General features: G+C 35.0%; 1 protein-coding gene across 1 annotated transcript in view; it reads left to right on the top strand.

The window, feature by feature from the left end:
* LOC144978085 (vacuolar protein sorting-associated protein 18 homolog) overlaps positions 1-12,768 on the top strand; it is a 36,766-nt gene that overhangs the window by 13,479 nt on the left and 10,519 nt on the right. Inside the window, exons 11-19 of the mRNA XM_078923642.1 lie at positions 1,349-1,435; positions 3,226-3,283; positions 4,637-4,740; positions 5,761-5,821; positions 6,269-6,333; positions 7,688-7,823; positions 8,298-8,447; positions 9,591-9,684; positions 11,433-11,506. Coding sequence (XP_078779768.1) covers positions 1,349-1,435; positions 3,226-3,283; positions 4,637-4,740; positions 5,761-5,821; positions 6,269-6,333; positions 7,688-7,823; positions 8,298-8,447; positions 9,591-9,684; positions 11,433-11,506 — 829 coding nt within the window. The remainder of the gene's footprint in view (positions 1-1,348; positions 1,436-3,225; positions 3,284-4,636; positions 4,741-5,760; positions 5,822-6,268; positions 6,334-7,687; positions 7,824-8,297; positions 8,448-9,590; positions 9,685-11,432; positions 11,507-12,768) is intronic.

Here is a 12,768-nt window from a genome sequence, read left to right as displayed (position 1 = left end):
ACTTTCTTTTTGAGACCAAAGCTTGTCTTTTTAGTTTATAAATGGCTTTATTTCACTTTCTTTTTGAGACCAAAGCTTATCTTTAGTTTATAAATGGCTTTATTTCACTTTCTTTTTGAGACCAAAGCTTGTCTTTTTAGTTTATAAATGGCTTTATTTCACTTTCTTTTTGAGACCAATGCTTGTCTTTTTAGTTTATAAATGGCTTTATTTCACTTTCTTTTTGAGACCAAAGCTTGTCTTTTTAGTTTATAAATGGCTTTATTTCACTTTCTTTTCGAGACCAAAGCTTGTCTTTAGTTTATAAATGGCTTTATTTCACTTTCTTTTCGAGACCAAAGCTTATCTTTAGTTTATAAATGGCTTTATTTCACTTTCTTTTCGAGACCAAAGCTTTTCTTTTTAGTTTATAAATGGCTTTATTTCACTTTCTTTTCGAGACCAAAGCTTGTCTTTTTAGTTTATAAATGGCTTTATTTCACTTTCTTTTTGAGACCAAAGCTTGTCTTTTTAGTTTATAAATGGCTTTATTTCACTTTCTTTTTGAGACCAATGCTTGTCTTTAGTTTATAAATGGCTTTATTTCACTTTCTTTTCGAGACCAAAGCTTATCTTTAGTTTATAAATGGCTTTATTTCACTTTCTTTTTGAGACCAATGCTTGTCTTTAGTTTATAAATGGCTTTATTTCACTTTCTTTTCGAGACCAAAGCTTGTCTTTTTAGTTTATAAATGGCTTTATTTCACTTTCTTTTTGAGACCAATGCTTGTCTTTTTAGTTTATAAATGGCTTTATTTCACTTTCTTTTCGAAACCAAAGCTTGTCTTTTTAGTTTATAAATGGCTTTATTTCACTTTCTTTTTGAGACCAATGCTTGTCTTTTTAGTTTATAAATGGCTTTATTTCACTTTCTTTTTGAGACCAATGCTTGTCTTTTTAGTTTATAAATGGCTTTATTTCACTTTCTTTTTGAGACCAATGCTTGTCTTTTTAGTTTATAAATGGCTTTATTTCACTTTCTTTTTGAGACCAAAGCTTATCTTTAGTTTATAAATGGCTTTATTTCACTTTCTTTTTGAGACCAATGCTTGTCTTTTTAGTTTATAAATGGCTTTATTTCACTTTCTTTTTGAGACCAAAGCTTGTCTTTGGTTTCTTTTATCAATCTATTTTTAGAAAGGCTTTTTTTAAAAATCCATCTTAAGAATAATGTTTGTGTTGCTGGCAGGTTAAAAAGGACTGAGAACAATTAATAATTGTTAATCCATCTGCATTTGGAGCTTGCATGAAATCAAACTTCACCACCATTCAATGAACCAATCAACGCCTTTCCTTAACCCTGCCCTAGATACAAGAGAGAAAAGGACGACCAAGCCAGTAGACCTCTGTCTATGGTCCTTACGGAATTTCATTTGTTACTTTTGTATCCAGACAGGTGAGTGACTCCAAACTTCCAAAGTTCCTGGGCGGGGTTCCTGACCTCCCATAGTGGGCAGGGAGGTATTTACTGTATCTTCTATCCCCTTATATCTGTTTTCCAACTTGCTTTCTGTCTTTGTCTTGGAATGAGATTACTTGGTTTTATCCTGGCCCTGGCTGGATACCGTGGCTGGGAGGGAAGCAGTCAAATGTTTAGTTAGTTTTGGGAGATCATATTTTTTACCCTTATAAATCTTCTCTCTGTTGTGCACTGTATTATGTTTTGTTTATGTATTATATGTGGTTTGTAAACATTTGAGTGTATTCCTCTTAGTGGGGGCTTGTGCTTGTGTCTGGATGAGACTTTTAGGTGATCTCAGACTAAGTACTTTGATGGTGTGCTTTTGGAATCTTCATCTGTTTCTTATTTGAACCAATTCCCCTTTGTCTTACCTTTTCTTGGGTGCTTTAATTGTAATTCTAGAACTTTTTACTATCCCATTTTCTTCCTTTTTACTGGTGCTGATATGACCTTAATGTGTTGCAAGCGCCGTAAAACTCTTAAAAACAAAAAAAAACAAGATTATTTCTGTTGAGATTGATCTTGAAAGCTAATGAATATTTATTACAGTGAATGACATAATCAGTCGGATGGTGAAAAGGTTTGAACTGAGATATTGCCAAGTTTAGTTAGAAGGTCACTTTTTATAAAAAATGAATTCTTGTTATAAATGATTAAATCAACCCTTTTTGTACATCTTCGGGAAATATCAACGCTTAATTTCACTTGGAAATATTTTTTACAGCTAATCAAGATGAAAAAGTATAAAATTTGAGAAAAGTTGCTGGATACTTTTCCTATACGTTTGACCATAAATTCATGAAAAAATCACCCGATTTACTTCAGATAAAGATTAAAATGCTCTGGGGAGCAAATGCAAATCCAAAATTTTCACCTTCCGACTGATTCTGTCATGCACTGAAACATTTGTGGAGTTGATGGCAATGGCTTGGCTTAATGCTTTTATGGCTCGTCTGGCAACAAAGTCGAGCACAGTCAATGATCAGATAGAGAAGGAATCAAAAATTGCAAAGACTCTGGCCCTAGCACGAGACTTGAAATAAACCCTAACACACATCACATTAGCCCAATGGCTCAACAGTACAATTTCTCATTTTGTTACAAAAGTCAAGCAATATTAAGCATGATGAGTAGTTGAATGGGTGACTGATTGTGTCCTAAGGTAAAGCACTTTAATCCATTACCCTATAATATATGACTGTGAATGTGTACCTGTCTACAGGCAGTGATGACTATTGTAAGAGTGTGTTGGTACAAAAAAGGATGCCTAACAGGCGACTGGTATGTAGGAAATGGAAATATGGTTATTTATAGCCTGCTGGGGGAATAAATGAAACATTACAAAGCACAGTGAGATTTGTTACTCAGTCGAAAGAAAAACATCCCAAAAATTAGACTTGGGATCGAACCTCAGACCATGCATATATAACAAGTTGCCCATTAAAAATAATCCCTGCCCCTTTTTTCTACCTGTGAATGATAAATGATTATTTTGAAAAAGAAAAAATTTAATAAAGAAAAAGAGAGTTGAGCAGTAACATGCATTATGATTTAATATTTGCACTTTGTATGTCTGTTGGTGGGAGGGGAAGGGGATTGTTTGTTTTGTTTTTTATAGATTTGTATTCATTTTCGTTCGATTGATTTACAGAACTATTACAAGTAGAGTATTTTTACAATTCAATATAAATATATTTGGTGTTCGTTGTTTTGTTTTATTGCAGTTTGAAAGCAATTTGTCTTTTGAATGAAGAGATGGTTTATGATGACGTTTACCCAGAGGTGAGATTACAACACACGGCGTGTTCATTTCAATAATAATAATAATATAGGTCAACAATGGTTGTCAGAGGTTGCCTATACTATGAAAAAAGGAAAATGTGTGTATGTGTAAATATATTTGTTATGCGTTACTTGTAGGTAGCTTGATCCACAAATACAATGGGATCGACATGCTTTTTACATCGTATTATTGGGGGGTTTTTTGTTTTGTTTTTTTGTTTTAGTTTGTTTTTTGGGTTTTTTTGGGTTTTGCCACTGATGTGAATTTGCACCATTGCATTTCAGATTAACTCTTTAGAAATTATTTTTGTGTCCTCATTCTCACGGCCAAGACACAAAGACAAAACTTGGATGTTTGTTTTGATGTATTTTTTAATTCTAAACAGTTGACTATCACAAATTATGAATTTTTAACATTTATTTTTTTTAGATTTGAATATATAGCATTTTTTAAAATGAATTAAATAGTAAAAATCCAAGATGTTTGCTGAACAATTTCTATTGCTATGGCAACTTATAAATATTTTGTATATCTTGTACATTTTTAACTACTGTTTGAATTGGGTGTATTATCATTAATATTAAAGTTAAAAAATTGTATTATTTGCTTCCCCGCACGGCCATTTAATGTTTAGTTTTGTAATATTAAATTAAGGCGTATTAGACTGAAGTGGTTAATTGTCTTCATCAACCAACTTGTTTTCTATCTTGGTCTTGGAATGAGATTACTTGGTTTTGTCCTGGCCCTGGCCGGATACCCTAGCTGGGAGAGAAACAGTGAAATGAATGTTTAGTTTTGAGAAATGATATTTTTTATCTTGTAAATCATCTCTCTGTTATGCACTGTGTTTTGTTTTGTTTACTTGTTATACATGATTTGTAAATATTTGAGTGTATTCCTCTTAGTGGGGACCTGTGCTTGTACCTGGATGAGACTTTTAGGTGATCTCAAACTAAGCACTTTGATAGTGAGATCTTGAAATCTACATCTGTTTCCTATTTGATCCAATTCCCCTTTGTCTTACCATTTCTTGGGTGCTTTAATTGTCATTCTAGAACTTTTTACTATTCCATTTTCTTCGTTTTTAATGGCGCTGATATGACCTTAATGTGTTGCAAGCACTGTAAAACCCTTAAAAACATGAAACACATGTTGCATATTTTAGTTTACGTCCACATTATGTTATATCAGATGTTGTTGTATCTAACTGTTCTTTATTTCTGTGTGGTTTCAGGTGTTGTACTCAATGTTATACTAGTGATATTTCTTGTTGATTAAAGCTTACTGTAAAGCTATCATCTCAACTCTCTCAACTCATTTCAACATATCCCTTGTGTCATCTTTTTACACAGCGTGTTGGCAAGTTGATGGGCATTTGTAAGGATACCATCAAGGGCACCATTTGGTCGTACACATCCAACACTGTCTTCAAGTACAAAGTCACCAAAGAGGACAGGTAACTCTTACTGAAATGTCACACAGACTGATAGACAAAGCCTTTATTTTTTTATTTTTTTAAAATTGAGATTTTATATATTGCAATATCCACTAAATGTGCTCAAGGCGCTTTACAAGGGGTGCCTAGGCAACAGCAACACTTAACATGTACAACGTGACATGACGCCTGTTTCGCGATATTACAATTCTACAATTTACAACACTGTTAACGGCCAGGTACTCATTTTACACCTGAGTATCGTGAGATAATGTGAATATAGAGCCTTTTCCAAGGACTCAACTGTCCACCGAGCGAGGCTCGAACCCAGGACCTTCCGATCCGAAAGCGAGTGTCATACCACAAGACCACATAGCCACATTTAATCCAGTCAGGAGTCTTAAAAATTTAGTAAGAGATATAGAGAGAGGTAGTCTATTGCATAGTACTTCCCACCAGATCTAACAGAACCAGCTACCCAATCAGTGCTGGGTAGACAAAGGGGGGGGGAGGGTCAGAAAAAAATATCATATTCACCCGGGATCAAACTCTGTCCCTCGTATGTGAAGCGAGTGCTCTACCAACTGAGCTATTTGGGCCCCTTGGACTGTCAGTTGAAAATGATATTGTCTGTTGCAGAGATACTGATGTATTATATTATCTATTATGTTGTCTATTGCCGAGTCTAATACTGTATTAAATTGAGCTTTATATAGCGCAATATCCACTAAATGTGCTCAAAGCGCTTTACAAGAGATCCCTGATCAACAGCAACATTTAACATGTAGGACGGGGCATGCCGCCTGTTAGGCGATATATTACAATTTTTTCGAACAAAGACAACGCTGCTAACGACCAGGTACTCATTTTACACCTGAGTATGGTGAGAGAAAGTGAGTAAAGAGCCTTTTCCAAGGACTCAACTATGCACCTAGCGCGAGGCTCGAACCCAGGACCTTCCGATCCGAAAGCGAGTGTCATACCACTAGACCACATAGCCGCACTGTATTACGTGTCTATAATTTGTATTGTCCAATTCAGGGATGTCTGGCAGATGTACTTGGAGCAAGATGAGTTTGAACTGGCCAAGCAATACTGCAACGTATGCTCTTACTTTATCCTTATTTATTTATTTATTTATTTATTTATTTATTTATTTATTCATATATTTATTATTTATTTATGTATTTCTTTTTTTTATATATTTATGCCTTCATATTAGACATGAAGGCTATATATTTCTGTGTCTGTCAATTTTGAAGCAGCTGGTATCAATAGGTTGTTGTCGTCTAGAACGGATATTATAGTTTAAATATACTTTCTGATAAGTTTTATTAAACACCGCTATTCAATCTTCCCTAGATAGATAAGAAACATAAAATACAAATTTATCAAAGACTGAAAATTGTGTCAAGTTTTTTGCAATTTTGGACCCATTAAAAATCTTAAATTTGTAGTATGATTAAGTTAATGTAACGATTAGTATTCTTTAAATTTCTACATTCAAGTATAAAACTATCTTTCATTTTACTTTAATTTTTGCCTTTAGGAAAATCCAATGCATATGAATAAAGTCCTCACCAAGCAAGCAGAGCATTTGTTTTCAAATGACAAGTAAGTGGGTCTGATCAAGGCTGTGTGCAGTCATATCTTTTTTTTTTTTTATTGTGATTTTTATTGTGTCTTGGATCTACTCTGTTCTCTGCTTTTTTTTTTTTGTCTTTTGTTTGTTTTTTATAAGGGTTTTACAGCGCTTGCGACACATAATTACAATTAAAGCACCCGAGAGAAAGTAAGACAAAGGGGAACTGGGAACAAATAGGGATCAGATGTAGATTCCAAGAGCATACCACCAATGTATTTAGTTTGAGATCACCTATAAGTCTCATCCGGACACAAGCACAAAATCCAACAAAGAGGAATACACTCAAATGCTTTCATTATAAATTCAAAATAACAAATAAAATAATACAGAACTGAGAGATGATTTACAAGGAAAAAAATATCATCTCCCAAAACAATAACTATGCAGTTGACTGTTTCCCTCCCAGCTAGGACTCCAGCCAGGGCCAGGACAAAACCAAGTGATCTCATTCCAAGACAAAGACAGAAAGCATGTTAGAAAACAGATATAGGGGGATAGAAGACACAGTACGTACTTCCCTGCCCACTATGGGAGGTTCTCTGCTTTAAATAGACATTGACCCTTTTACTTTTGTCTTACCTCGACACCTGTAAAAGCAGACTACTCTTGATCCACAATTTTTTTTTTTTGACCACTCCATCCTCTCCCTTCTCCCCAACACTTAAGAAATGATGCCCTTCGGCAACTAGGCATAACATGAAAAAATATTGCTTATCCGTCATATAAATGGCTGATGTCAACAAGAATCATCCATGTTGTCCAAGTGACAATTGGAAATTGATAAACTTGCTCGAAGAAAAAATAAAGCTTTATGGGGTCAGGCTCAAATTCGAGATTTAGGATTTCTTTAGTTACAAGTTCTTTAGTTGTGCGGCTATGTGGTCTTGTGGTATGACACTCGCTTTTGGATCGGAAGGTCCTGGGTTCGAGCCTCGCGTTCGGCGCATAGTTGAGTCCTTGGAAAAGGCTTTTTACTCACATTCTATCACTGTACTCAGGTGTAAAATGAGTACCTGGCTGTTAACAGCGTTGTCTTTGTCTGAAAAATTGTATTATCGCCTAACAGGCGGCATGTCCCGTCCTACATGTTACATGTTAAATGTTGCTGTTGGCCAGGGATCCCTTGTAAAGCACTTTGAGCACATTTAGTGGATATTGCGCTATATACAGCTCAATTATAAGATAATGCCTTTCCCATTCTGCCACCTCTTTTCCTTTCCACTCACACTAAAATAATCTCAAAGTTTTTACGTCAATTGTTTATCTCTCTTTTTTTTTAAATTAATGCAATAATAAAATAATTGATTGTCTTCCCACAAATAGATTTGAGGAGAGTGCTGCAATGTACGCTTTGACCCAAAACTCTTTTGAAGAGATTGCCCTGAAATTTATCAAACTGCCCAACAAAGATGCCCTGAAGAAGTTCATCAAGAGTAAATTGTCATCGCTCAAACCTCAAGTAAGCTATTATTGCAGGGGATATTTACATACGATTAGTATTATTTTATCCCTAACTTATGGAGAAAATCTGATCATCTCAATGTTATGATGAGCTCTATAACATTTTGGGTGCTCCCAATTATCATTATTAATTTTTGTACCTACAGCTTTTGAGAGAAAACCTTAAAATGTATTCAATTCTATTCAATTCTTTTCAAATATTTATTAATCGTCAGTACTATTACATGAATACAATTTCATTTACCCATAACCTTTGGGAGAAAAGTTTAACTATATTTAATTCGATTCAAATATATATTTATTGTTAGTAAATAAATACAATTTCATATACCCATAACTTTTGGGGGGAAAGTTTAACTCTATTCTTTTCAATTCAAATATCAATATAATTTATTGCTATGATGTAATTCATGTCCTGTCCAAAGAGTAGCAATAGATTGGTACTATCCAATTCACGTTTTCTGTCCTTCAGGACAAGACCCAGATGACGATGCTGGTGACTTGGATGATCGAGTTGTTCCTCAACAAACTGGGTGAGTTAAAGGAACACAGTTACGATTCGCCAGAGTATATGGACATACAGGAGGAGTTTCACCAATTCCTGAAGGAATCCAGGGTCAAGGTCAGTAGACATTATGGCATTATCAATTTTTTTAAATCAGAAAATATTTGCATCTTCATGGTCCTGTGGTATGACACTTGCCTTCAGTCTGATGCGTCCTTTGTTCGAGTCCTGCTCTGAGCATTTAGTTCTTGGAAAAGGCTCTTTCCTCACATTCTCTCACCACACTCAAGTGTTCAATGATTACCTGGTCGGTAACAATGTTGTCTGTGTCAGAATTTTTTTTTTTAAAAGAAATATCGCCAAACAGTTGTTTGTGTTTTATTCTCATGTCATATGTTGCTGTTGGTTCAGACCATTTGTAAATGGGTTTGAGCATATTTATGGATATTCTGCCATATAAAATAATGATAATAATACATTGTATTTGTTTAGCGCTCTACCATTTCATTAGGAAGTGCTCATAGTCAGAGGGTTTTTAAAAACTCAAGATTTTGCAAAACAAACTTGAAAATGCATAAATATTAGATATTTAATGATTAATCTTAATGTGATTTGAATAATAATAATAATTATCATTATTATTATTATTATTATTATTATCATTATCATTATTATTATTATTATTATCATTATTATTATTATTATTATTATTATTATTATTATTATTATTATTATTATTATTATTATTATTATTATTATTATTATTATTATTATTATATAATAGTAATAATAATAATTCTTCATCATCATTATCATCATCATCATCATCAACACTGATAGCAATGATAATGACAATGATATCTGTCATTTATTGCCTATAAATATGGCAATGTTTCATATATTTCCATCTACCATACTACAGTCATGTGTTATCTATGTGCGGTTATGTGGTCTAGTTGTATGACACTCGCTTTCGGATCGTAAGGTCCTGGGTTCGAGCCTCGCTCACGCATAGTTGAGTCCTTGTAAAAGACTCTTTACTCACATTCTCTCACCGTACTCCGGTGTATAATGAGTACCTGGCCGTTAACAGCATTGTCTTTGTCCGAAAAATTGTAATATCGCCTAACAGGCAGCATGTCCCGTCCTACAGGTTAACTGTTGCTGTTTACCAGGGACCCTTTGTAAAGGGCTTTGAGCACATTTAGTGGATATTGCGCGATATAAAAGCTCAATTTATTTAATTTATCTCCGTTACAGGAATGTGCCAGTCAGAACCGGAGCGTCATCTACGATTTGATCGCATCTCACGGGGACGTGGAAGACTTGGTCTTCTTTGCCGTCTTGATGAAAGGTTGGTCCTTGTCCTTCATGGATTAGAAACAAAATTGTGAAAAATAAAAAAGGCATTTACTCTAAGGCCTAGGTGGCTTTTGTCGTAGTTTATAGAGTATTTGTACGTCCGTCCAAAATTTTTAGATTATAAAACTAGGAAAGTCAGCAATTTCGAATTATCAAAATACATCAGAAATAATAATTATGTAAACCAAAATTATTTAACACAATAAAGGTTCTACAATGGAACACACTTAACAAACAAAAAAACCCACAAAAATTCCCTTTATTCATCCCATAGGGGAAATTTATCTCTAGGGTCTATTCCAAGGGAAGACTGGAATAACTCAGGCATCAGCCGCAGTGCAGTGCCGCAAATTGAGCTAGGGCGAGGTGACTTGCTCAAGGTCACACAATGCAGTGGCGGGTGATTGAACTCGGAACCTTTCGGGTACGAAGCAAAGACCGTACCATTGAACCACGCTGCCTAGCAGGCATTATGTCTCATCCTACATGTTAAGTGTTGCTGTTAGCCTGGGTCCCCTTGTAAATGTGCTTTGAGCACTTTTTGTGAATATTGCCTATTTATAAAATGCTTTATTTTAATTCTTACCAGGTGGTTCCCAACTTTTTGGTGTCTACATCAAGATAGAGTTATGGTTATTGTTTTAAACGTAAAGACAGAACAGTTGATCTATTCAGACAACCAGTAATGAGTAGCTGGGACTCCAGTACTTTACAAGCAGACCACTTCACCAGTGGGGACTTTCTACCTGTCCAACATGTACCCTATGTGGGATAGAACGTGAATATTGCCTATTTATAAAATGCTTTATTTTAATTCTTACCAGGTGGTTCCCAACTTTTTGGTGTCTACATCAAGATAGAGTTATGGTTATTGTTTTAAACGTAAAGACAGAACAGTTGATCTATTCAGACAACCAGTAATGAGTAGCTGGGACTCCAGTACTTTACAAGCAGACCACTTCACCAGTGGGGACTTTCTACCTGTCCAACATGTACCCTATGTGGGATAGAACCCAAAACCGCAGAGCATCTAGTTGAACAGTGGGTTGTGACGAATTTTCCAGGTTGGTTTGCGACGGTGCACAAGTGCGGTATGGAATTTGCTGATTGAGTCGATCGTTATAACATAGTAGTGTGAGCACTATTAGAAGCTGCTCCTGTGAGACGTATTTGTCGGATGTGTCCTAAATAAGTAGATCTTCAGAGCCATTTGGCTCATGGAGCCAGAGTTCCACCTGGTTTCTTTATTGTGAAATGGACAATAGCAATTGCTTGCTACCTTTTTTATAGGAGGTTAGTCTATTGCAAAGTACTTTCCACCGGATCTAACAGACCCAGTTACCCATTCACTGCTACAGGAGGGAGGGAGGGAGGGGAGGGGTTGGGAAAAAATCTGAACTTCCTCCCCGGGATCAATCTCAGTCCCTTTCGTTGTGAAGTGCATGCTCTACCTGCTGGATTATCAAGACCCCATATTAGTATTCAATCTTTATTGATAATTGGGGAAGATCAAGGGGAAGGCCACGAGGAACATGGAGAAGAATTAAAGAAGCTGATATACAGAGAAGTGGTAAGACCTGGAATGAGATTTTTAAAAAGTTAGCTCGGGATAGAGAAGGATGGAAACTGTTTGTCTGTGGCCTATACCCTGACCCAGGGTGAAAAAGGCAATGATGATGATGATGATTATGATATTATTATTCAGTCTTTTTCGATAATTTCTTGTTTATATCTACTCAGATTTTGAGCGTGTCATTGGACATCACATCCAACACGAGAATTACGCAGGTGCCCTGGACATTCTTACCAAACAGGTCAGTTCTTGTCTTCGTCACCATACGTTATAAACCTGCTCCACAAAATGACGAAATTTGATACATTGTCTCAAAGATGGTGAAGAAAATAGGATTTAAACTCAAAATGTTCATAAATGGAAATTGTTATTTCTTCGTATACTACTACTACTACTTCTTCTTCCTTATCATAAGTTTTTTTTAAATAATAATAATAAATCTTAAAAAATAATAATAATAATATTAATCACATTTGTTTCGGGGTTTCTGCCAAGGCCTCATATCGCTTCTTCTTTTCCTTTTTGAAGTTTTAGATTTTTTTAAACCCACTGTGTTCATTGAAGATATTTATAATTGAAGCCAAAATGTCATAAGTCAAGCTTTCAATGGGATTTCACACATCAGCCAATATAATACCATTTTGAGACTTTTGCTTTGTAACTCTTTAAGATTCAACCGGACAAAAACCGACAACGGCATAATATTCATGGGTGGGGTAGTTAAGACTGGCCTCAGTAAGTAAAATCCTATCGTTGTGAAGGAAATGACAGGCCCTGTCACTGCCGCAGGGTGTTTTCAGCTTTGATTTTTATAAATTTGCCGACAGAAAAGAAAATGTTTCAGAAATTGCGATTTAAATCCTATTTTATTTGCGGGTGAAAATCATTGACATTGCACTTTGTTTGGTAAAAATCGGTAAAAAATTACGACTTTGGTGATGAAAAATGACTTTGAAGACAATTATTGTAAACTTTTAAAAATATTATGAATAATTTATAACTCCTTTATTTGTGGGTCGATTTTGTCATTCGAGGTATCAATTTTATTGTAATAAAGAGATAGGAACTTCAGAGTCATTTTTTCTGATGCGAAATTATTACTTTGTAATTTTAGCAACAAGAAAAATAGTCGGTCAATAAATTTGTTACAGTTCTTTGATAGACCGCCAGGGTCCGTTCGTGTAGAATTGTGAACCAAGCGTCTCAAAGTCTTCGACCAATCACAGGCTATCTATCCAGCTGGCCGAAACAAAGACGCTTCTCCCCGTCGATGTATTACGCTATTGTTATGCAAGGAATATAACACCTTATGGAGTAGGCCTAAAAGCTAAAATCTAAAAGTAAATAATATAATTCTGAGGAATTTGAAAGTCACATTGCTGAAATCAGCTTGAAAAAAGAAGTACATTGGTCTTTGTTTCATAAAAATCGGTTGAAAACCAACTGTTTTACAAATAAATTTGATTTTAAAAATTGCTTTTGTTTATTTTAGCTTTCTTTAGC

Source organism: Berghia stephanieae, chromosome 8 (assembly GCF_034508935.2).
Source record: "Berghia stephanieae isolate SIO BIC M18660-M18661 chromosome 8, UCSD_Bste_1.3, whole genome shotgun sequence".
NCBI lineage: Eukaryota > Metazoa > Mollusca > Gastropoda > Nudibranchia > Aeolidiidae > Berghia > Berghia stephanieae.
This window is presented reverse-complemented; position numbering and strand designations above follow the sequence as displayed.